The sequence below is a fragment of the Bicyclus anynana genome, chromosome 1 (genome assembly GCF_947172395.1).
Source record: "Bicyclus anynana chromosome 1, ilBicAnyn1.1, whole genome shotgun sequence".
Classification (NCBI taxonomy): Eukaryota; Metazoa; Arthropoda; class Insecta; order Lepidoptera; family Nymphalidae; genus Bicyclus; species Bicyclus anynana.
The window spans coordinates 16867109-16892800 of record NC_069083.1 but is presented as its reverse complement, the minus strand read 5'-3'; the positions used below and the strand labels follow the sequence as shown (position 1 = coordinate 16892800).

General features: G+C 40.8%; 2 protein-coding genes across 3 annotated transcripts in view; one reads left to right on the top strand and one right to left on the bottom strand.

The window, feature by feature from the left end:
• Positions 1-711: 711 nt before the first annotated feature.
• Positions 712-14719, top strand: LOC112051023 (U2 snRNP-associated SURP motif-containing protein). Its single transcript, XM_052882581.1, has 17 exons — positions 712-1019; positions 1514-1607; positions 2599-2785; positions 2970-3135; positions 3628-3793; positions 4224-4387; positions 4549-4614; positions 4932-4975; positions 5393-5613; positions 6456-6567; positions 6768-7010; positions 7564-8035; positions 8501-8711; positions 9291-9453; positions 9816-9996; positions 12133-12266; positions 14446-14719. Exons 1-17 carry the CDS (start codon positions 945-947, stop codon positions 14654-14656), a joined length of 2910 nt encoding a protein of 969 aa, XP_052738541.1. The 5' UTR covers positions 712-944; the 3' UTR covers positions 14657-14719.
• A 959-nt stretch (positions 14720-15678) lies between these two features.
• Positions 15679-25692, bottom strand: part of LOC112051020 (kinesin-like protein KIF21A) — a 91346-nt gene continuing 81332 nt past the window's right edge. Inside the window, exons 26-30 of one of the 2 annotated variants that reach the window (XM_052882509.1) lie at positions 25361-25503; positions 25040-25188; positions 24221-24606; positions 23414-23465; positions 15679-20156 (exon numbers count right to left, since the gene is read on the bottom strand). In XM_052882509.1, coding sequence (XP_052738469.1) covers positions 24406-24606; positions 25040-25188; positions 25361-25503 — 493 coding nt within the window. In that variant the 3' untranslated portion in view covers positions 15679-20156; positions 23414-23465; positions 24221-24405. The remainder of the gene's footprint in view (positions 20157-23413; positions 23466-24220; positions 24607-25039; positions 25189-25360; positions 25504-25692) is intronic. The other variant, XM_052882513.1, reaches the window with a different exon arrangement.

The following is a 25692-nucleotide window of genomic DNA, read 5'->3' as shown; positions in this document are numbered from 1 at the left end:
TTTCAATTGAATTAATTCAATTTTAATTCAATTTAATTTCTAATGTTACTAACATGAATTTAGTAGAATATAGTAAAAGATATATACCAAATCTAAGCTCGTTTTCCTCAGAAAATGACAGAAAAATTCGTTTGTGAATATGGGTGCGATACTGGTCCTTCTATAATTGGTCTGAGGTGTCATAGAAACTATTAATCTGTGGACTTTTTCATTCATTAGTCGTCTGTGACTCAGGGTTACCAACTTAGGGGTTTTCCCCCCAGATTTAGGGGGCAAATAAGTGAAATGGGATTTTTTTAGGGGTCTGAAATTTTTAGCGATATTTTCAGGGATTTTTAGACTCTTTAATATTTTTAAATTGATGATAATTTTAATATTTCTTTCTTGACCTAGTGACTTATAACGACATATATTACGTTATTCTATATCCACTCTGAGGCAACTGGAAGCAATTTTTGTCGAATAAAAAAAAATTGTTAAATATATTCATTGTCAACATGTATGATTTCAAAAAATCTGAATCTTCAGATAAAAGACGTAATATTTTGTCTGTATTAAATATAGCCTTTTGAAACATATTACAGCATATTATTTCTAAATTATTATGAATTTATATTTTTTAGGGGGACAACTCAATAATTAAGGCGATTTTAGGGGTTTTTGACACAAACTTTAGGGATAAATATTTTTGAGAGTTGGTAACACTGCTGTGACTTTTGAGTTTGATTGATTGAGGTTATGCCTTTTATTTTTATTATGTTTTAATGTTAACTGTTTATCAAATGAGTTTGATTTTTTAATGAAAACCGATTAATTGACGTTATAAACAAGTTTGAACACAATGTGAAGATTATTAAACAATAGGAATGATCATTTAAATAAGAATGTAATACTAAAATTTAAGTACCTTATTTGTGATTGCAAAATAATAAGAAAGAGTAACAATGAGCCTCAGAGGCTTATCGAAGAAGGAGCTGGAGGAGCTGCGTAAGAAAGAAGAAGAAGAAGCCGCTGCCCATGTAAGTTTCATCGAAAAATTTAAACTTAAGTTATTCTTATTACCTAGGGCGTATGGGACTTCGTTCGTGACTTTAAGTTTAGAACTTTCGAAGGAGAATAATTTAAAATGTATGTAAGTACATGATTTTTGTGCATGTAACGGAAACTCAACAGTCGGTAATAATTTTTACATACTTGTTTTATTTTTTTGCTACAATTGATGTCCTGCTTTTAAATAGTGTAGATGTAATGCAGAATATATCCTACATAAATAAAAAGACTATCCAACACAAAAATAGTTTTTCAAATTGAACCAGGAGACTCATGAGACTTGATATTTTATTTCCTTGAATATTAGATTATAAATACAACCACAACAAACAAACAAACTTTGCAGCTTTAAAATATTAATATAAATTAATTTCCTCTCCAAATTTCATTTGACTGAACTGTAAGACACTCAGATTCACAGATCATATTTTAGCATATAAATCCATATTATGTTAAATTTCAGGTGTTCAAAGAGTTTGTGGAGACATTCCAGGAGGTGCCCAGCAGTACTTCCAAAGTATGGGTCAAAGCTGGCACATATGATGCTGGGGCTCGAAGTAAGTGCATTCAAACAAATTCAGTTATTTTATTCAATGTAAACTTAAATTGTTTATACAAACAGGTGGTCTCGGAATGTAACCAATGTCCATATAACTAAGAATTTAATTGTATTTTACTAATAGACAAACATTCTTAACAAACATTGTGCTTAAAAAGATAAGATTTTGTAAGGTAAATTCTGTAATAGGTTTAATTATATATATATTTAAACCCTGCCATATACTGCCATAGTTTTTGATGAGCAAGGTAGGAATATTGTTAAGACAGGGCCCATTAAAGTGGATGGTAGTCCCTCCCTTGACTTCCCTTTATTTCAGCTCAGGGACCCAAACCAAGTGTTCTGTCAGTAAAATCAAATCCATTGACAACACAAAGTTGTTTAATCGAATAATCTTCATTTTCCAATATTCTCTTTTATCTAAAATCTGCTTAAAGAGACTGATCACTTTAAGATAGTTTAAAAAATAAAAAAAATATGGTTTTGTTTCTATCTCTATGTTTCTTAGCTCTATACTGTAAAAAAATTACCGAGGATTCGTAAAGCTGAACTCAATGAATGGCTAAATGGATTTAAATAATTCTTTAAAAGCGATTTGGCTGAAATTTAGAATGGAAATAGATTTTACTCTGGATTAACACATAGGGAACTTTTCATCCCATGCCATGGAAAAAATCCACGGTTCCAGCGGGATTTGTGAAGAACTGAATTCCACGAGGTTGTGGGTGTCTGCTAGTGAAAAATAAATAAGTACATGATTTAAAAGAAATAGATAAGTTATGAAATGACATGAGTTTTCTACCTTATTTCTAATTTGTTGGTAAACAGTACATATCCAGTATGGCTTTAGTATAGGGAACTATTTTTGAATTAAAAGTGATTATACTTTGAATTACTTTAATGATGGCTTGAAAGTTGCTTCATGCATCATGTTGATTCTTAGTTTTTTATGTGTTTGCTGGTATATTATAAAAATGTAAATTTAACAGAGGAGGACACCTCTGAGCGAGGCAAGCTGTACAAGCCCCAGTCGCGGCTGGACGACAAGCGCGGCGTGAGCGAGGCGGAGGCGTTGCGCAGCCTGGCGCAGCGCGCCGAGCCGTCGCGTATACGCAACAGGAAGAGCGGCGACAAAAAGAAGAGCAACTTGGAGCTGTTCAAGGAGGAATTGAGACAGTCAGTGCTTAGCTTTTGTTGTTTAACTAGATATTGTTTAACTACCCATGACCCTCTAATTTTCTCATGGATGAACGAAGTTGACATTACCACCAAATATTTGCGTCTTCAGCACCTTGAAGTTGTGAAAAAATCAAACTTCTAGGTTCAAAGTAATGCTTGTACTTCTATGTTTGATCTTCAGAATACAAGAGGAGCGTTCCGAGCGTCACAAGTACAAGAATGTGCTCCGCGATCGCGGTGTGGTGTGCCCCGCGGAGCCCGTGCTCGACATGATGCCCGACGTGGGCTCCTACGACACGGGTGACCCCAACACAACCAACCTCTACCTAGGCAACCTCAACCCCAAGGTAATAAAACAAAATATCAAATATGTAATAATTCCATTTTAGACTATGTCTATACCTACCATTAGTATGTGAACAACAAATTATTATCTGGTGAACAAAAGTAAACAAAATGTCAACCAATGGTGGAGAAGCAGTCCTATCTCTTTTATCCAATTGCAACAAAAGAGAGTTAAATTTCCAGTTGTGCTGCCATTGGTTGATGTTTGTGTATTTTTCTTCACAACACATGACATCATGTTAGAGTGATTACCTACTGGTGAGATCATATGACTATGATCTCACCAGTAGGTAATCACTTTAAAAGACTAGCAGATGGGTTTTAGGTTGGATGTTGGTATGAGACATGAGTATCCCCGTAAAAACTGGACTTTTACACATGCAGCTTCAAGATTCTTTTTCTTTACAGGCGAAAAGATAGTCTGATATACTGGATAGAGTTGAGCTCCCAATGGATTTTGCGTAACTAAAGCACATTGTTAAATATTGTTGTAGATAACGGAGCAGCAGTTGATGGAGATCTTCGGTCGCTACGGTCCGCTGGCTAGTATAAAGATAATGTGGCCGCGCTCGGACGAGGAGAAGGCGCGCGGCCGGAACTGCGGTTTCGTCGCCTTCATGTCGCGCAAGGACGGGGAGCGCGCGCTGCGCTGTATGAACGGTCAGTGCCCACTGTTTTATAATCCTGACAACTGACACCTGTTTGTTAACCCTGACAACTGACACCAAGAGGGTTCCAAATATCTAAAAGAACGGTCTTTTATAAGTTTACCTTGTTTATCTTTGTCTTAGTTTGAAGTATGTGTATCAATTTATATAAGCTTTTTTTAAATAAGAGAAATCGGAAGATCGGGTAATCCAATTCGAAGATATTCATGACAACATTAACCTATGATGGAAGGAAGGAAGGAAGCACCTTTATTGGAAGTGTTTCAAAATAAATGCAAAAAGTATCAAAACTCTGTTGCATTTTTTTACTTTGAGGGTTTGAACGAAATCTTTGGCCTCGCTATGTCAAGCCCTTATCTTATAGGGTTTGAATGAAATGTGCAAGAAATTAGTTTCAAAGCCATACTTCAATGTATGTGTAGGTAAGGAGGTGATGAACTACGAGATGAAGCTGGGCTGGGGCAAGGCGCTGGTCATCCCGCCCGTCCCCATCTACATCCCGCCCGCCCTGCAGCAGCCGTGCAAGCCGCCGCCGCCCTCCGGCCTGCCCTTCAACGCGCAGCCGCCCAAGCACCTCGCAAACAAGGTGACACTTAAAGCTGGGCGGGGAAAAGCGCTGGTCATCCCACCAGTACCTCGCTTCAGCTACAAGACGTAAAAGCAGCCAATAAAATGAGTGAAAGGAAAAAAAATGTCAGTGTTCTGGTACATAATCTGTTTTACTGAATGTTTTTTTATTACCTGTAGATACCAAGAGTTCGGCCAGGAGATCATCAGCCGAGCGATCCTGAGGATGCACAGATTTATGATCAGGTATATCATCATCATATCAGAAAGAATAATTTCCACTTTGATTCCTCACTTGCTAGATGACAACACAAAGTTACACAGTAATTTAGTTTTCTTGTCCGGTCCTAATGACAGAATGTCATATAGAGCTCACCTTATTCTATCACTGGAAATTGCATAAATACGTGTATTTTTTGATTTTGTTAGCTTTAATTAACACATGTTAAATTCAGTTCAAATGCTATCATAACTAGTTATACACAAATATTCATATTTTCATTTTGTATTACATTACAGTATGATTATTATTTTAAACATTTTAATTCTGTTCTGTTTTACAGATTTTGTCACAATCCATTGTCAGGGTCGTAATACCAATTGAAAGGTAAGTATTTTTTTTTCCTAAATACTCTTTGTGTTAACATTAAGTAGCTTGCTGTTGTTAAATAAAAATGGATTTTGTATTTGAAGTTGATCCATTTGCGCTTTTTATATGAATATTACTAAAAATTCATTTATTGCGATCAATTTTCATTTAGTAGATGACCAATAAAATTATGATGATGAACCATTTTAATTCAAATTCAACTTGTTTATATAATTGCATCATATATGATTAAGTTAGCATATGACCAAGAAAAATACATTGTCATTGTGACAATTTATTTTAATTTAGCATACAATCAGAAATTCTTGATGATCCATCTGCATTCTGCGTTACTATAGAAAATATTGGTGATCCATTTTCATTTTGCATGTAAACTTTGAAATCCTGATCCATTTTTATTTTACATTTGTTCAGGAACATCCTGATGCTGATTCACCGGATGGTGGAGTTCGTGATCCGCGAGGGTCCGATGTTCGAGGCCATCATCATGAACAAGGAGATGAACAACCCGTTCTTCCGCTTCCTGTTCGAGAACCAGTCGCCGGCGCACGTGTACTACCGCTGGAAGCTGTACTCCATGCTGCAGGGAGACTCGCCCAAGCAGTGGTCGCTGGAGGACTTCCGGATGTTTAAGGGTAAGGTTTTGAGGGTGTTGTGACAGCTCGTCTGGGGTTCTGTCAATTTAGCCTCCGGATATAAGGCACAGAGAAGTGTATTGTAGGATGTATTCTTCCATGCCCTGCGAAGTAGTGACTCATGTTCAAGTTCAGTAGGTCTAAGATGTGCATCATGATTTATCTCATGAAAACAAATTACATATTGTTGACCGATTTTTTTTCTCTTTTATATCAACTTTCCCTTCTTTTTTAAATTTTTTACAATGATTATAAAATATAATATTGTAGGAAATAGTAGTCTGAGACGGATATGACGTCAGGTGGTGTGACTTGTTTCCGTAAAGAGTGGGGAGTTAGAGAGGGTACCGATCGGTTGGCGGAAACGACTTGCGATATAAGGCGCTCGTTGTGCGGTCGGATTCAGTATACTCGTGGCGTTCGAGCCGTCCATACTTCTTGTATAATTCTTTATAGATTACTTGGGACTTGGGATAGGCGAGGAGTGACTTGAGGGGAGAAAGGGGAGTGTTGGTAAACTGTCAAAGGCGCCTGTAACCCTACACACAACTTTCACAAGTGCGTGACTCTACTCAAGGTCATTCTCTGCCATTCTAGGGTTTTGTATTGGTTAAAGTTTGATTTGTTAATTAAGTTGTCCTGACAAATGTTGTGAATAACCTTTGTTCGACATTAGTTATTTTATTGTTTGTAAACCACTTCTGAGTCCGCTAAAAATATGAAATACTATTAAAAATTAATATAAAAAATCATACCTCCCGCTGTGGGATGTGAGTGCCCAAGCAACCGGTGGTCAGGGCTCCAGAGTGCGGAAGCTCACAATACGCGCATGTATCTCGCAGGAGGCTCGGTGTGGCGGCCGCCGGTCATGAACCTGTACACGGCGGGCATGCCCGACGAGTTGGTGGACGAGGACGACGCCAAGGAGAACATCCGGGGGACGCTTTCCATCAAGTATGTCGGCTCCATCCACATTACTGTTTGTATCATCATCATTATCATTATCAACCCATTTTCTATATCCATGAGGGGAGACTCTATCTCAGCAGCAATATGGTTTGATAACAAACGACATCTCGAGTTCAGAGCTGACTGATTGGCGAGAGCTATATTGTGTTATTGCATTGTATCGATTCACAATGGACACGTTTCAGTCAGCGCGACCGGCTGGAGGAGATCATCCGCTCGCTGCAGCCGTCGCGGCGCAGCGTGGGCGAGGCCATGGCGTGGTGCCTGGAGCACGCGGAGGCGGCGGGCGAGGTGGCGGCGTGCCTGGCCGAGGCGCTGGCGCAGCCCGGCACGGCGCCGCCCCGCCGCGTGGCGCGCCTCTACCTGCTGTCCGACATCCTGCACAACGCGGGCGCCAAGCTCACCAACGCCAGCGCCTACCGCGGCGCGTGAGTGCCGCTTCTAATAATAATAATAAAAGCCTTTATTTATTGAATTTTATATACATAATATTATTGTAATATATCATTGACACTGATTCTTTTCTTCAGCTCGCCCTCGGGCATAGGCCTCCTCCAGACACTTCTATAGTTCTCTATCTCTTGCTTTCCTTCTCCATGTGTCTCCTGCTGTCTGTCTGAGGTCATCCTCCCATCTTTGGCAGGAGCGACCTCTTTTCCTTTTTCCTATCCTAGGATACCACTCTGGTATAAGTGGACCAGGGATGTGAACCCCTGGTCCACTTATCCCTTTTATCCCGCATGAAGTGTCCTGTTCACTTCCACTTGAGCTTCTTAATTGTTACTGCCACATCTCTGACCTTGGTCTTGCTTCGGATAGTAGAGAGTCTGACTTTGTCTTGTTTTTTTATATGAAGCATGCTTCTTTCTAGATTATTTTGGCATGTTTTCAGTTTCATAATATTTTTCTCGAGTGCCGCTTCTACTTGATTGTAAAGTGTACTTTATGTTCTGCTGCAATGGTAACATGTATGTTGTTCAGCTTCCAGTCCCGGCTGGTGGAGATCATGCGCAACTGCTACCAGGCGTGGGCGGGCATGACGTCGCGCATGCAGCAGGAGGGCTTCCGCGCGCGCGTCACGCGCATCCTGCAGGCGTGGGCCGACTGGGCCGTGTACCCCACCGACTTCCTGCTGCACGTCAACGACGTGTTCCTCGGACAGGAGAAGGTGAGGAGCGCATCCTGCAGGCGTGGGCCGACTGGGCCGTGTACCCCACCGACTTCCTGCTGCACGTCAACGACGTGTTCCTCGGACAGGAGAAGGCGAGGAGCGCATCCTGCAGGCGTGGGCCGACTGGGCCGTGTACCCCACCGACTTCCTGCTGCACGTCAACGACGTGTTCCTCGGACAGGAGAAGGTGAGGAGCGCATCCTGCAGGCGTGGGCCGACTGGGCCGTGTACCCCACCGACTTCCTGCTGCACGTCAACGACGTGTTCCTCGGACAGGAGAAGGTGAGGAGCGCATCCTGCAGGCGTGGGCTACTGGGGACTAGTCATGAACAGTGTCTAAACTCAAACATTTCATCAGCATTAACAGCTAATGGACATCGGCAACATCGGCATCTTGCACGGAATTTCTAACACCGCGGTCTCGAGCCACCAGCATCCAGCGGCTACCCGGCAGCTAGCTTGACCTCCTCGGTCCACTCGGTGGAGGGTTGACCAACACTGCGTTTTTCGGTGCAGAGTTGCCATTCCAACATCATGACCCCAACTTACATCGGCTCTTCGTACTATGTGACCTGCCCATTTATCAGCTTCGCGACTCGCTGAGCTATGACAGTGTCTTTGGTTTTTCTGCGAATCTCCTCATTTCTGATTCGATCACGCAGAAAAACAACTAGCATAGCTTGCTCTATTTCCCACTGAGTGGGAACACTTACTCTTGCTATTATAACATAAGGTGATGTCTTGCAGGAGGGCGAGTCTCGCTTGGTCAGCGCGGAGGCGGAGACCGCGGAGGGCGAGGCCGACGGGGCTGCGTCCCCCGCCGGCTCCACCGCGTCCAACGCGTCGGGCGGCTCCGGGGGCTCCGGGCCGCTGGACGGGGCGGCGCTGCGGCGTCTGGCCGAGCAGCGCCCCACGCAGATGGCGCTGCTCGACGTCAGCGATATCGACGGAGTGCCGAGTGAGTAGACACGTGCCGGCTGGATGTGCCATGTGCTGCGTCGGGTCCATTGGGTCGACTTTGTTACAATCTCTATCAGGTATAGGGTGACCGGAACCGACGGTTTCACGAGCTTTCTAAGGCACGAAGTAAGGGCTTGTAGGCTTCCGTTTTTTTCACCGGATATCTGACCGTGGTTTTTACCGGATTCGCGACGGTGTATGGCTTATAAAGAAAGAAAGAAAAGTTTATTCAGAATACACATCATACGAAGGAAAGAGAGAAAAAAAAAAACAATAATAAAAATACACTGCAACTAGCATGATGTGATCCTAAAAGAGTCTCCACTCAGCATATTGCAGTGTCCGTGAGGACGCCGCGCTGATCTTCCGTGGAGCCATTGAGGTGACATTTGGACAGTATCAAGACGTGCGAAGCGCCTCTAGACAAACATCAACAAATATAAAAAAGAGACAGGAACAAATTATATAATGAATGCACCGGACATCAGTCCGGTCATATAAACCATACACCACCGCGAATCCGGTTAGACGTTCAGAAGCGCACAGGGTTGTGAAGTATGTGTGTGTGTGTGCGCAGTGGACGAGGACATCGACGGCGTGCCGCTGGAGGGCGAGGCGGAGGGCGGCGCCGACGGCGAGCGCAGCGTGGCGGGCTTCGTGCCGTCGCGCTGGGAGAGCGTGGAGCCCGCGCTGCCGCTGCCCGACGTGCTGCGCGAGCCCACGCCGCCGCCGCCGGAAGGGTGAGCTCACACATCTATTACTGTATTATATAAATAATCATCAATTCAATTCAAGTACAAAATTGAAGTGAATTATAACCAAGCCTTTTTAAAACTTTTGTCCATCTTTCTTCCTTTATGTTTGTCCAGGCTAAACTCTGGAATGGCTGGAATCCGATTTAAATGGAACTTTCACTGGAAGATGTTGGAAGTTATCAAGAACATATAAGCTACTTTTCATCCTGAAAAAATGTTTTGGATCTGCTATTTTTTTCAGAAAAAATCAGTGTTTCATATGGTCCTTCGAGCCGGATCGAACTTTGATCGTAATAAGTAGACTGAACTGCTTGAGTAGAAGTAAAATATTGGATTGGGCGTTACAGGCTGGTGGAGTCGCCGCGCAGCCGCAGCGCGGAGGCGACGCTGCGGCGCGAGACGCTGCGCGACATCGAGGTGCGCGTGCTGAAGTACGCGGACGAGCTGGAGGCGGGCGCGCGCGCGCTGCGGCCCGGCCTCGCCGCGCACGCGCAGATACAGCACTACCGCCGGAAACTCATCAAGAAGGTGCGTCTATAGTCTACTGACGCTGCGCGACATCGAGGTGCGCGTGCTGAAGTACGCGGACGAGCTGGAGGCGGGCGCGCGCGCGCTGCGGCCCGGCCTCGCCGCGCACGCGCAGATACAGCACTACCGCCGGAAACTCATCAAGAAGGTGCGTCTATAGTCTACTGACGCTGCGCGACATCGAGGTGCGCGTGCTGAAGTACGCGGACGAGCTGGAGGCGGGCGCGCGCGCGCTGCGGCCCGGCCTCGCCGCGCACGCGCAGATACAGCACTACCGCCGGAAACTCATCAAGAAGGTGCGTCTATAGTCTACTGACGCTGCGCGACATCGAGGTGCGCGTGCTGAAGTACGCGGACGAGCTGGAGGCGGGCGCGCGCGCGCTGCGGCCCGGCCTCGCCGCGCACGCGCAGATACAGCACTACCGCCGGAAACTCATCAAGAAGGTGCGTCTATAGTCTACTGACGCTGCGCGACATCGAGGTGCGCGTGCTGAAGTACGCGGACGAGCTGGAGGCGGGCGCGCGCGCGCTGCGGCCCGGCCTCGCCGCGCACGCGCAGATACAGCACTACCGCCGGAAACTCATCAAGAAGGTGCGTCTATAGTCTACTGACGCTGCGCGACATCGAGGTGCGCGTGCTGAAGTACGCGGACGAGCTGGAGGCGGGCGCGCGCGCGCTGCGGCCCGGCCTCGCCGCGCACGCGCAGATACAGCACTACCGCCGGAAACTCATCAAGAAGGTACGTCTATAGTCTACTGACACTGCGCGACATAGCGGAACTACATCATCGGGCGATGGAAAGAAAGAAAGAAAGAAAATAAATTTATTCATATCTAAAAGTTACAGACAGTCAATAAATACCTTATCCTTATGACAGCATGTCTGTCTGTAACCCTTAAAAAGAAAGGGTGTACTCAGCATATGCCGTGCACTACATACAAGCATAATACACGGCGCTGATTTTCAGCTGAGACCCGTGTGACGTCACAGCTAATATGAATACATTCAAATAAACAAAATTAAAATAAGCAGCAAATATGTGTTACAATTTAAAATAAATAATTGTTAATTAAACTATAGATATAATGTGATACGAGTGATGGGTGCTGCCATCCACAGGCATAGTGAAACTGTGTTTTTTTAACGTTTTTTTTTTATTCTTTACAAGTTAGCCCTTGACTACAATCTCACCTGCTGGTAAGTGATGATGCAGTCTAAGATGGAAGCGGACTAACTTGTTAGGAGGAGGATGAAAATCCACACCCCTTTCGGTTTCTACACGGCATCGTACCGGAACGCTCAATCACTTGGCGGTACGTCTTGCCGGTAGGGTGGTAACTAGCCACGACCGAAGCCTCCCACCAGCCAGACCTGGACAAATTAAGAAAACCTCAATCTGCCCAGCCGGGTATCGAACCCAGGACCTCCGTTTTGTAAATCCACCGCGCATACCACTGCGCCACGGACGCCGACAAAGCACGTACCAGTAGATGGCGTTTTAGAGAACTTTGAAACAATTCCTTTTTTAGAATTTAAACTATCGTGAGTGTTATTCATATTAATTGATTATGAAACACGGGCAAAAAATCACGTGATATTAGGTCGGAGTATGCCCGACTAGTTTCGAACCCATACGAGGCCTTTAGTCATGAGCTGGTTCTTGCATCGCGACACGATCCAAACTGCGAAGCGGCTGCGCGACGCGCCGCTGCTCGCATTGCGTGCTGGGTGAGGGGTTGAGTGGTGGGGAGTGAAGGTTCCGTTACACTCTCCGACGTAACAATTCCTTTTTGTACAGTTTAAGAACCCGTTGCGATGCATATATAGTCCCGATGCCCGACGCTTATATAGTCTGGCAAGTTCGTTGATGACACTCATGATATGCGGGCGACGGGGGGAAAAACTGTGGATGTGAAATCGTGCGTGCGGGGAAGTGAGGCGCATCAGTCGTGGGTTTTTCATTCATCGCCACACGACCCCCGGCCCGCGCGGAGCATCGTGAGTGTTACCAACGAAGTTGCCAAGCTATAGTTGGCGTTTTGTTTTTTTTAATTCTGAAACGTGTGTTTGTTTTGTTTGTTTTTTCAAAATAATTTCAAAAACAGTGGTAGTTATACTGGTGACTGTTGTGTCAGGCGCTGCGCGAGGCGAAGGAGGCGGAGGAGGCGCTGTCCCCGCCCGCGCTGGAGGAGGACTCCTTCTCCAGCACGTCCAAGAAGTCGAAGAAGTCGCGCGAGCCCACGCTGTCGCCGCCGCCCAAACGATCCCGGTACGGGTAAAAAAAAACACACTAGTAAAGTACATACACACTAGTACACAAAACTGTAAGTTATTGATACTGTACAAACACAAGATAATAACATATAACAATGGGAGATCGATGACAATAAAAGTTTGTTTATTGTTATCGATCTCCTATTAAAAAGTGGATGCACAATTAGCGACGACAAAACTCGATGAGTGCCAAACACAACTTCTTGGAACTCAATTCATGTAGTCGCAAGCAAATTCAACCTTAAACTCAATCCTTAAGAATGAATTTGCTCTGAATTTGGGATTTTATTGAATATATATATATACTATATTAAAAACTTGGTTCTAAAACTGTCAAAGCAAAATTTATCAAAAAAAAAACAAAATCAATATCAAAAATCATTTATTTCAAGTAGGCTCAGTTTACAAGCACTTTTGACACGTCAGTTGACTATTTGTAAAGTTTCTACCACTGGTTGGGGAGGCAGGTTCTGCTGAGAAGATGCCGGCAAGAAACTCAACAGTTGCTCTTTTGAAATGAAAAAGTCATACAGTACTATAATTTACAATTGATAACAATTACAATTTCTTATAGTTTTACTTCCTGTGTAAAGGTGGAGGCTGATCCAACGGCTTCCAAGCATCTTTATCATTAAGGAACTCCTGCTATCAGTTTTTTAGTGAAATATATATCAGTTTTTAGGTGAAATTTTGTACATGATTGTGCATCCTTTTATGATAAGAGGTCAACCTACACACACAAGTACACAAAACTTCAAGTTGTTAATACTGTACACACACAAAATAATAATAAATTAATATAATATCACTAACCTTTCATTTTTGACTTATAAAGTGCTACTAACAAAAATATTTTTTAACAAATTTTGAAGTCAATAAAAAAGGATTTTATCAACCAATTGATTGGTCAAGTCGTCCTTCGATATTGGCTTCCCCATTTTTTTCTACTTAATTGTCTAAAGCTAACTACCTCCATTTTTTTGGTAATTCATCCTCCCATATCTTGATTTGTCACATTACTTCCATTGCGTCCATACATTACCATATTTCGTCCAATTTCCTCTATGCTATCCTCATTACATGACCTAATTCCATTTTTAACCGACTTCAATAAAAAGGAGGAAGTTTCTCAATTCGACCGTATACAGGGTGATTCGGTCTTTAGTGCGGATATTTTTTTTCGTGGTTCTGTATCATTAATAGAATATAAATCTACAAACAGTTCGATACATTTTATGTAATTTTTTTTTTAATTTATGTCTCTAAAATAACAAAATAATGTACATATTATTACTAAACAAGATATATTCAGCTTAAAAGTGATCTGGTGACGTCCTTTAGGTATCAAACGAAAATAAAATAAACGCACAATAGGGTGACCCTAAAATTCTGTTCAAAAGTAAATAACTTTAGCTAACGATAATTTTGTTATTTTTGAGTTAAAAAAAAAAGAAAAAATACGTGATCATTAAATTTTGTTTATGTACAAAATATAAAAATATCCGCACTAAAAAAATTTTCTTCCTGTATATATATATATTTTTTTTTCTTAGTTTTCTAATTTTTTGTAAGAAGTATCTTTTCTACTACCACTACTACTGACATCAACATTATCATCATTATCGACCCATATTCGACTCACTGCTGAGCTCGAGTCTCCTCTCAGAATGAAAGGGGTTAGGCTCGCGCCTATAACTAATAGTCCACCGCGCTGGGCCAATGCGGCTTAGCAGACTTCACACACTTAAAGAATTAAGAAAAACTCTCTGGTATGCAGGTTTCCTCACGATGTTTTTCCTTCACCGTTTGAGACACGTTATAATTAATTTCTTAAAAGGCAAACAACTGAAAACTCGTTACATCTTCAAGGCTCATTTTCTTTATTTCTGTAAGATAAAGATTTTTGGGTTAAATTTGCTGCATCCTAAAATCTGTCACCCTAGGCTCTAGTCAACTAAGGGTTCATTTACACGAGCAGCATGTTGCCAACCGCAGCTGGCATGTGCTACTGACGACTGCAGTCGGCAACGTATCGGTGGCAGTCAACGGCATTCGATTGCAGTCGGTGACCGCCGTCGACTGCCGCCGAGACGTCGCTGACTGCAGTCGTCGATAGCAGTTGCTGCTCGTGTAAATGAACCCTTTTTTATACATTTTATATTATTTTATCACAGAGAACGTAAATCAAGATCACGCTCGAGATCCCGGGAGAGAGATCGGGAACGTGACAGGGATAGAGACCGCGAGCGGGAGAGAGACAGGGAGCGTGAGAGGGAGAGGGACCGCGACCGCGAGAGGGAGCGGGACAGAGACAGGCGGAGGAGGTCTCCCGTCACGCCGCCGCACCACAGGAAGCACGCCAAACACGCCAAATATAAATACTGACAGACTATTTAGCTATACCGTTATAATAACATTATGTTTAAAATAAATTATAATTATAAGGAATATCCTTATTGTTTTTTTTTCATTCATTCATTTAAATCGGTTAAACCGTTGATAAGGTATCATTATCAACTCAAATTCGGCTCACTGCTGATTTCGAGTCTCCTTTCAGAATGAGAGGGGTTAGGCCAATAGTCCACCACGCTGGCCCAATGCGGATTGACAGACTTCACACACGCAGAGAATTGAGTAAATTCTCTGGTATGCAGGTTTCCGCACGATGTTTTTCCTTCACCGTTTGAGACACGTGATATTTCATTTCAACTGAAAAGTTGGAGTTGTATGCCCCGAACCGGATTCGAACCCACACCCTCCGGAATCGGAGGCAGAGGTCATATCCACTGGGCTATCACGGCTCTTGATAATGTTACGACCGTTAAATATTCGAACACGAGATTTTTAATATTGGAGTAGCTATTGGCCGCGCGGAAACAGTAGGTACTGGTACACTTCTGAATGACAGGAATTTTTATACCACCATATCATTTTTATATCATATCGGGGAATTTGCGATGCGATTGGACCAGTTTTTAATGAAAGCACGAAGTAATAAAGTCGTACTCGACTTTTTATGTTCTGTTCCTAGACCCTAATAAACAAACGTTTCACAGACCTCAGAGCTGTCATTCTGCGTATCATTGTGTTAATGACAACATAAATTGCTTTGCATATAATAAGTACGGGAGAGGCCTTAGCTTCTCCCAAAACTGAAGGTGTGTAACTAATTGTCAAGATGTCCTTCTATTAAATTACTGAAAGCCCTATTTAGAAATTGCAGCTCTACTTTACCTACTTTAGTATAGCCTACATGCCTATATGTAATTTATGGTTACAAAAGATTTTATTGAGTGTTTATAAAATGAAAATGTAGCCAACTCGATCGTATATTCTCCAATATTAAAATGGTTTTTTATAAAAAAAAATATGGTCTGTGAGATGGAGAGGAATAAAAATCAATTAAGTATCATAAAAACAAAATTTTATTTGACACTTAAGCATTACATCTCGAAACAATACATGACATTTAAAACAATTCGAATTTTTAAAATAATTTAATTTGTAAATAAAATCTATTGCCTCAAATAATACTTGTTCAGGCTTTTTGGCAGGACAATGGTAAAAAAGATAAAAAAACTACTTTCTTTCCTGCACACTTAAAAAAACAATTGTTTTTCAGATTCAAACGGACTTACTGCGCAACAGATTAAAAAATATCAAAACAATTATGATTTTCCAATATTTTTTTTAATTTATCAATTTTAAAACATAACTTTCAATGACTAGTACTTTATTGATGTTTCATGGATTTAAAAATATCTCCGAGATTCCATAGTCTTGTTTAAAATTCATAAAAAAATCATTTCATAATATTAAGGCGAACTTTTCATAGTGCGTACAAGAAATCGTTTAAAATCGAAAAATTATTTAATACATAATTATTCAATTCATTACAAACACACATATAAATTGGTTAAAATTGCGCTCGTCTACAAGTTTCACAATACGCGGTGCACTCACAGAAAGCTCACAGCATCTCTGTTTATGCAAAAATTCAACTTAAAACTATATTATCTATATTATAACATCTTATATAAACTTTCTTTAAACTGTTAATTTGCATAGCCTCACAAATAGGTACGTAAAGTTGAATTAAAATATTGTCTTGTATATATTAGACATCAAGTAATAAGGTACAATAATACTGCAGTGGAAAATTAAATTCATTAATGTAAAAATAAAAATAATAAATTCATAGCCAGGTGTGCATTTTGTGATTACAATAATATAGGCAGAAGCGAAATGATATAAACTTTTGTAATACATATTTCTATATAGATAATACTGCGACAGTGAAAAAGTACTGAATTGTGTACCTACTTCAGTTTGTTTGGATTTAGTTTTTTCAAACCAAAATGCAATGCCTTGATGAATAGAAAATAGAAAATAAGCAAGATGGATGAAAAGTCCGCAATACGAATAACAGTAAGTATTATTTTTAAAAATAACACAAAGAGAAAATCGTACAATGGTAAAAGATTGTAGATAGCGGGAAAGAGTTATAAGAAACATTTCAGTTCAATATTTTTTAGAGTTAGATAGTAAAAAAATAAATTTAAATATGATAAATTATTTCATAGTAATGATAAAAATCAATTAATTGCCGATTTTCAGTAGCTTTGTCACGGTCGCAGATGCTTTCTTTTTGTAATGATGTTTTTATAACTCGAATATCCGAGTTTCATATTCGTCTCTATCTCTTCCTATCGTATGGTGTTAGACAGAGACATAGAGAAGAATTCGAAACTCATACTGTGGAGTTATAAAAATATCTTTACTGAATAGCGCTACTAATTATTTTTGAATATTTCATTTGCTTACATCCTAATGAGCGATTAATAAAATAAAACTATGAATATATGAATCGTGTTACAAACGTACCCGTAGCACAGGAATGTACAAAAATATAATTGATCGATTAATCACAGACTATATTAAATTATTAATTAATATTAATGACATGTATATTGTGTTCATGATTATAATTATTTTTAATTTATTTATACTACGTTAAAAATGATAAAAATTAAAATGAGAAAATAAATTGAGCCCATTGATTTATAATTTAATTAAAAACAAAAAAAAATTCTGATTTAATCTACCTACTAAAGAAAATTTCACAAAAACATAATACAAAATTCATGATTTCACTAATTTCATAATTATAATATATAGAATTATTTGTAAAAAAATGTATGTGCGTCGCATTTGGCAATAAGGCATTCATTTCCATTCAATAATTACTGCTTAAACTATTTTACTCGGATAATCGATCGAATCGGATATCGCCAAGTATCAGGTGAACAAAATTCTAATAACATATAGCTTAAGCAAAATAATACAAATCGAGTGACTGTGCATATATGCATGCGCCTAATATATGTACTAAACCATTTTCCGTGAAGTTTTCGATTAAACTTTGCTTAAAACAAGGAATAGGCTTTGCAAGACACACAACGCAGATATCCGTTATACCAGAAATAATCCATATAACAGCTTATTATCTATATGAAGGCCATTTATTATGTCTCTAATATATTAATAAAAACTATTGGTATACAGTCTTACCTAGTCCATCATATTGGAAATAAACTCGTCTTAATACTTCATGGTTGACTACTTTAGTTATTTCTCGACTTCGCTATAAAATTTGGACGTGATATGTTATGAATGATAATGATAACTTGAATGAGAAATGATGGTCGTCTATAACGAAATATAATTTCATATTGTCCATCTCACTCTAATGCTTACTTTATTGTTAATTTGTTATCTCACTTGCACAGTAAGACTGCAAATTAGGATGGGACCATCGATCTCCTATTAAAAAGTGGATGCACAATCAGCGAACAAAAAACGTCTCCACTCATTAAGTGCCAAACATAACTTCTTGGCACTCAATTCAAGTAGTCGCATTTGCAAATTCAACCTTAAACTCAATGCTTAAGGTTGAATTTGCTCTAAATTTGGGATTTCATTGAATATTGGACTATATTTAAAAGCGTTTAGGTATCATTTTTTTGTTACTAATAATTCTAAAATTGTCCAATTTTTAAGTGAAATTATCTATGATTGCGCGTCCTTTTATTAAAGAGGTCAATGGTTGGGACCTAGAAAAACGATGTGGAAGATGTAAATTATTGGATGTCTTTTGGCGCTTATAAATGAGTATTTATGGAACATACAATTGAAACCTACTCTTATAGGTAAGTGACATTGAAAAGGCAAAGTTAAATAAGATACATTACTTTAGTTATTCTTAGCCATTCGAAGTTTATTTTTTTAGTCTCATAGTTTGGCTAAAAAAAATCATGATACAAATAAATTTGATCGAAGTTCTCGCTTAGTAATTTTAATTTGACATTGTCGATACTTTAGAAAAAATTTCAATTGTTTACTTTTATTTATTTTTTAAGAAATGTTAAATTTAAGGAACTATTCAATACCGTCTTTTCTACGAGGTAGCTATCGAAAACTACTTTCAGCATATTGTCGATCGAATCTATTGTCAAGTTAATATCGCTAAAGAACTACAGTATACTTAATAGATTATATGCTTTGTCAATATACTAAACATGCAGATAATGAATGTGATTGGAAATGGTGCATCTATTAACTTCTCATTTCTACTTAGTACGAGTTGTTAACAGTAGATAAGTGCTAATGAGCAGCCATTTCCATTCTCATTCATTATCCGAATGGGTAGTAACATGAATGTCACGTTCAAGTTACCCATTATTCAACAATGTTTTATTCAAGTACAAAACACTACCTACTCTTTAAACTTTCCTTTGTATAATTGAGTTAAAAAGATTTGAAACTTTCGATTAATATATCGGCCATAAAATAAAAGGCTTTTTAAACAAACTGGTAACTTTCAGATTAGTTGTAATGTACTTGTCAAATTGACACTGTCATGTTACTTGTCAGATCAAAGGAAACTAGTCTATTACTAACACAACAACTCATCATGGGGTCATCAGATTGAGGGGTATTAAACCTTAAGCCATAGTCCACCACAAGCTAAGAATTCTCAGACTTGCAGGTTTCCTCACACAAGTATGTAAGCATGGTTTTCTAACACAAGTGATTTTTAAATCAAACACACAACGCTGGTCCTAATATTGCCGAGTACCTATTGAGTGCATGAACAATACACAAAACTATGAAAGCTAGGATGTTTGTTATAATACAACCTTTAGTTTTACCTCTTCGATTGGCATGGTATGACCACAAGATTGTTCCAAGCTGCCATCTCTGAAGTTAGAATATCCATAAAGGTGGCAGACGGTCGTAGATAGCACTTAAAAATGAAGATTGAGTAATATTTCAAAAACTCGAGTCTGGTTAAGTTTCCGTAAATGTGACTAGGCCTGGTAAAGCCGTGTGTCACAATTTGACAAATAATTAGACATGTAGTTCTCTGAAGAAAGCAAGTTAAACGGGATGACCACAAGATCGTTCCAAGCTGCCGTCTTTGAAGTTAGAATAGCCGTAACGGTCGCAAACCGTAGAAATAGCACTCAAAGAAGAAGATCAAGTTGTATCTTCAAAAACTGTTACAACGGCTACCGTGTTCCGAGTCTGATGACAAATCTGGTGAGGTATCTGTAAATGTGTCCGAGCCTGGTGAGTGCGAGTGTCACCGCCAAGCGAAGGCAAGAAGATCAAGTTGTATCTTCAAACGCTGTTACAACGGCTACCGTGTTCTGAATCTGATGACAAAACTGGTGAGGCGTCCGTAAATGTGTCCGAGCCTGGTGAGTGTGGGTGTCACCGCCAGGCGCGGCGCGTGCGCGGGGAGGGCGGCGCGGAGGGCGACTGTCACCTGTTGTTTGCTGAACTGATGACGCGGACGCGCCAGCACCGCACGCGACCAGAGCTGTGGGAATTACAATATTTTTAATGGTATAAAATTACGTATTTTGGCATATTTTATGGTAAGCTACTGAATTGAAAAAATTACAATATGTACGATAATTATAATAATTTTATAAAATTTGATATTATAGCGTCTAGTTACGAGGTAAAAACACTTTGGTATTTTGGAATTTGAAGATCTTGTCTTGATCTTGAAGATTATTAAATTCTATATAAACAGAATAATAAAACAAAACTTAAACAATATGAATTAAAATATATTTTCTATAGAGAGTACGATAAATAAAGCTTAAATTTTAATAATTGCGTAGGATAACAGGTACTAAACTATTTAACCAAAAAGCTAGAAAATGTTAGGTTACAATAGTAATACCTATTTAAGAAACTCACATATAAAGTTCAAGGAGTGTGGATTACGCGCAACATGTTAGCCAAATCTTAGGTATGTGCGTGTAAACAGGCGCGTTATCATAACACACCTACACCATTCACACACACACACACATTCACACGCACGCACGCACGCATTCACATACATTCATTCACATACACACACTCGCACGGATACATTGTTCCTTAATTGCTCACATTTGCCGTCTTGTTGGGACCAACAAGTTGCGCGCGCTCCTCTAAAAAGTTCACTACATCGAAAGCTTTTGTATAGATACGACTACGACGAGTTAACACGGGAAAAAATGTGAAGTGATGTGATTCGTAGACACTGAAAGCTGAACTATAATAGAATAGAAAGAATAAAATGTTTATGGCATAGAAATGGCGAACTGTAATCTGACGTCATATGTGACAGCACTTTTATCAAAAGGTGTCAAATATTACTTCACAAAAACAGTTCATGTGGGTATCATGTGAAAATTATGTGAAAATTCAGAAATAAAATTGTGTAAAGTGAAACGTGATTAGTCACAAGAAAAAAGAAATAGTCCAGAAGTTAACTGTACCTTTATCGTGAAATCGCTTTCGATCTCGATGGTTTTCGAGTGTAGAGACATTGTCAAAGCAAAATATACTTAATTCTTCTCTATTCATTCAAGTTACTAACAGACAGCCATAATTTCAAATGTTAATAAAATAATAATCTAGATAATTCTCTTGTAATCTGTAACATTGTTGTGTTTTTAACAAAAACCATCGGTAGTACATTTTCTTTGAGGGTACTTGTTTAATATTTGCAGACCTGTGGTCGAAAGTCGTTGCCCACAAACATTTAGCTGTGCCCTGTGTGGCAGTCAATTGAACATATATCACATAATAATCTGTGATTGAAGAAAAATTCAAAATAATTTATTTCAAGAAGTCTCAGTTTACAAGCACTTCTAAAACGTCACTAAAGACTCTACCACCGGTTCTGAAAGCAGGTTCTGCTGAGAAGAGACGGCAAGAAACTCAACAGTTGCTCTTTTAAAAAATCTTACAGTATTATAATATACAATTGATAAAAATATGATAAAAACAAACTTTGGTATCTTACTTTGGAATTATTATATATCAGAAGGTGGCGAAACCGCCCCTAAATCAAGCCTTGTATTACATACCACATTCTCTAAAGGTGAATTATAAAAGTAAGCAGACAACATCCGTCTAATTGCCACGATTCTTCCATATTTTCATTGCATCCACTCCTATCAATTCTTTCATATACGCTTGATATATTTAACTCATAAATTTGGCACTACCTGAATTTTCGCGAAAACGTAACAGATGGAAAGCTAGTCGACATTTTTGGCACTATGTTTTTGAGATAGACTTAAAACTTGCCCTGCCAGGTCTCTAGTTCTGTTTTAGGGTAGTGCAGGAGAGGTACAGAACAAGTTTCCTGCCTCAAACACCCAACAATGTCGACCAGTTCTAGGACCATAATTGCCAGAGAGAATTTATTTTGGCATTTTGTGGGCAACAAGTCGATACAGGTGCAACAAATAGTAACAAGTTTCGCAAAGCAAACATTTGCCGTTAATGAGTGAAGCGGCGGCGACGCGTGCGAAGCGTGAGGGGCGTGCATCAACACGATTGACGATGATTTGTAAGAGCGAATACGCCATTTTGTCAACATTTTATCCCATAAATCGATATTGTTTCAAATGGTGAAGGAAAAACATCGTGAGGAAACCTTCATACCTGAGAATTATCTTAATTATCTGCGTGTGTGAAGTCTGCCAATCCGCATTTGGCCAGCGTGGTGGACTAAGCCCTAACCCCTCTCATTCTGAGACGAGAGTCGTGTTCGACAGTGAGCCGAATATGGGTTGTTAGTGATTATTTCAAATTAATCAAAATTCTTTGATTTCAAGTAGACATAGCTCACTTTACAAGCACTTTTGAAACGTCAGGTATGTCCGTTTGTAGTCATTACCAATTCGGAAAGAAGGAATAGACTAAAATCAGCTTATTCCAAGTATATATTAACATTTTGAAACATTCCTGTCCGGAAGGCACATTCTGATTTTGAGACGGATATTTTAAAAAATGTACTCAAAATGTTAATTAATACTGATTTTGAAAAAGTTGAGCAAGTGAAATCTTTATTGTCAGCTTTTCTTTGACTTTTGCAGCAAGTTTGCAGATATGCAAAACTATCATATTGCAAATGAAAAACAAAATTGCGTATTCGGTCTTTTTGTAAATTATAAAAATACTTACTGTGTAAAGAAAAATATGAAATAATTTTGTAAACAATACCAATAAGCTTGCAGATCGTCCGCGGTGTTAATGCAGTGGCCCTGTGTGTATGTTTTTGAGTATATGTAGCAAAGGAAGAAGGTAGCTTTTAGAATGTATGTGTATGTGTGTGTGCGTGCGTGTGTTGTGTGTGTGCATGTAGCAAAAATGCGTGTGTTATGTGTATATCTGACTCAAACCAATTACCATAGGACCTGCCTCACTAGACAATATGAAAGCTCATAGATAATAATTATGATCACGATCTTACGTGTTTATACAAACTGCGTCTATAGAATCGATATTTCATTGTGTTAAAATTAGTTGTGTTAACACAAGGAGAAGGAGAATATATATATTGGTGTTAAATAATTTCGATGTATGCGTTTACCTAGTAACGACTAACAATTTTTTTGGTGAATTTGAGTGCGATACAAGGCCAAAGGTAATTGATCTGAGATGTCTGAGTAAAGCAAAGGAAGACTGAAGGTAGTTAGAAAGTGTGTGAACCCTCACTAACACGTGTGTGTGTATCATTGTGAGTAAGTTAGTGTTAGTATATGTGTGTGTGTGTGTGTGCACCTGTGTCGCTCAGGGCTCGGAGACCAGCCGCCACGCGCGCACTTCGCCGCCGCTGCAACACACTCACATGTTAACATCCACATCTGTATATTACCGTATCTTATGACACTTGTAACTTTGTAGTTATGAACTCCGCTATATGAATATCAATGCTAGTTATTGTCTATTTGTACTTATAATTTTAGTACTGTGAGCTCATTTGAATTAACTACAGAGATGCAAAGTTACTTTATACGTACGGTAAAGATAATAAAACCTTATCACCTACAGTTATCAAATAATCTGCTAATAACCACTAATAATTAACCAGCAGCAGCTTATTTGTGGATATCCTCAGGGTTGCTGTTGTATAGGATTTCTCTTTTATCGAGTCCAATGTGTGAAAGAATATTAGTGCAAAGTCGAAGCAAATAGAAGCATCAAATTTTTTTTGGCTTTGCGCTACCGTGCTTTTCGTTCCCATTACATGCCTATGTCCAGCAGTGGATGTCCTTCCACTGCTAATGATATTGATCTCCTAGATAAGTTAAATCAGTTGTCACTGACAGCGCCCGGTAGTTCGGTAATCCCAGGCCCACTGGGCATAGAGCAGCAGGTAGTACAGATGGCAGCACCTACCTGCTGGCCGTGTAGAGTGTGTGGGTGGCGGGGCACGTGGCGAGTGCGTGCGGGGCGTCGGGCAGCGCCGCGGGAGGCGCGGCGGGGCGGAGCGCGCCGCTCCACAGCCGCAGCGCCTTGTCGCGGCCGCAGCTCGCGAGTGCGCCCATTGCGCATAGAGCAGCAGGTAGTACAGATGGCAGCACTTACCTGCCGGCCGTGTAGAGTGTGTGGGTGGCGGGGCACGCGGCGAGTGCGTGCGGGGCGTCGGGCAGCGCCGCGGGAGGCGCGGCGGGGCGGAGCGCGCCGCTCCACAGCCGCAGCGCCTGGTCGCGGCCGCAGCTCGCGAGTGCGCCCACTGCGCATAGAGCAGCAGGTAGTACAGATGGCAGCACCTACCTGCCGGCCGTGTAGAGTGTGTGGGTGGCGGGGCACGCGGCGAGTGCGTGCGGGGCGTCGGGCAGCGCCGCGGGAGGCGCGGCGGGGCGGAGCGCGCCGCTCCACAGCCGCAGCGCCTGGTCGCGGCCGCAGCTCGCGAGGCCCGCGCCCACTGCGCATAACCCCGTCACCCAGCCCTTGTGGGCGTTCATCACGCTCTGCACACAAATGAAGGGCATCTTTAGTAATGCATGAAAATGAGCAATTATTATTCTGCAGCCAGGAACCGATGTTACTGAGAATTATCATCGATGCAAGGAAATTTGAGCGTCAAGGTTGCAAACACAGGCACACTTTCTGTTCGGGAGAGAACAGAAAGTGTGCCTGTGTTTGGATTTATTTTGGTAAAACTTGAAACACACATTGCTGAATTTGACGATATCTAACTAATCTTTCGACGTAGGTCAGGATTTTGACCCACTCACGAGATAGATCAAGGGGCGTCGTACCCAAAGCTGTTGACTTTAGCCTAACTGGACTTTGTGACTTAATCGTGGGTGGAAGCTTTAAGGCTATAAAATAAACTTTATTACACTGGAATAAAATAAAATACTAATACAGAAGTTCGAAATATAGTGTAAGCCGACGTACATGCGTGAGGGTGTTATCGGTAAGAGACCAGCACTTGAGGCTCGAGTCCCGCGACGCGCTGTAGAGGAAGTTCCCGCGCAGGTACAGCGCCTGCACACCGTCGTAGTGCGGCGGCTCCATCAGCCGCCGGTTGCACACCTCCCACGTGCCTGTGCCGGAGAGACGAGAGTCGATAAGTTACGAGTGTCATAAGTCATTTGCAAACATCACCATCCAATAGTTTTAATGGACCGCAACTTTTAAGCCTCCCTTATACGAGAAGGGTTATGTTAGACAATGCACGCTCCAATGCGAATTGGTGGCGATGCGGACAGTACGTACCACTGTTGTGCTGCAGGTCGTGCACGCGCACGCAGTGGTCGCGCGAGCCGGTGGCGAGGCGGTCCCCGCTGGGCAGCGACTCGCGCGCCAGGCACATGACCGCCGCCGCGTGCCCCGACCACGCCTTGTACACGCATTCCAGCCTACAAACACAAAAGCATTGCAATATTTTGTGGCCATGTGTCGGCCAAATTCAATAATCTGTCTTTAGTTTGCTTAAACTAATAATTATTGCAGTATTTAAACATGGGCGAGAATCTCTAAATCTCTAATTTAGCTTCCACTGACACAAAATTCGACCTACACGTTAAACTAAAGACAGATATATTTCT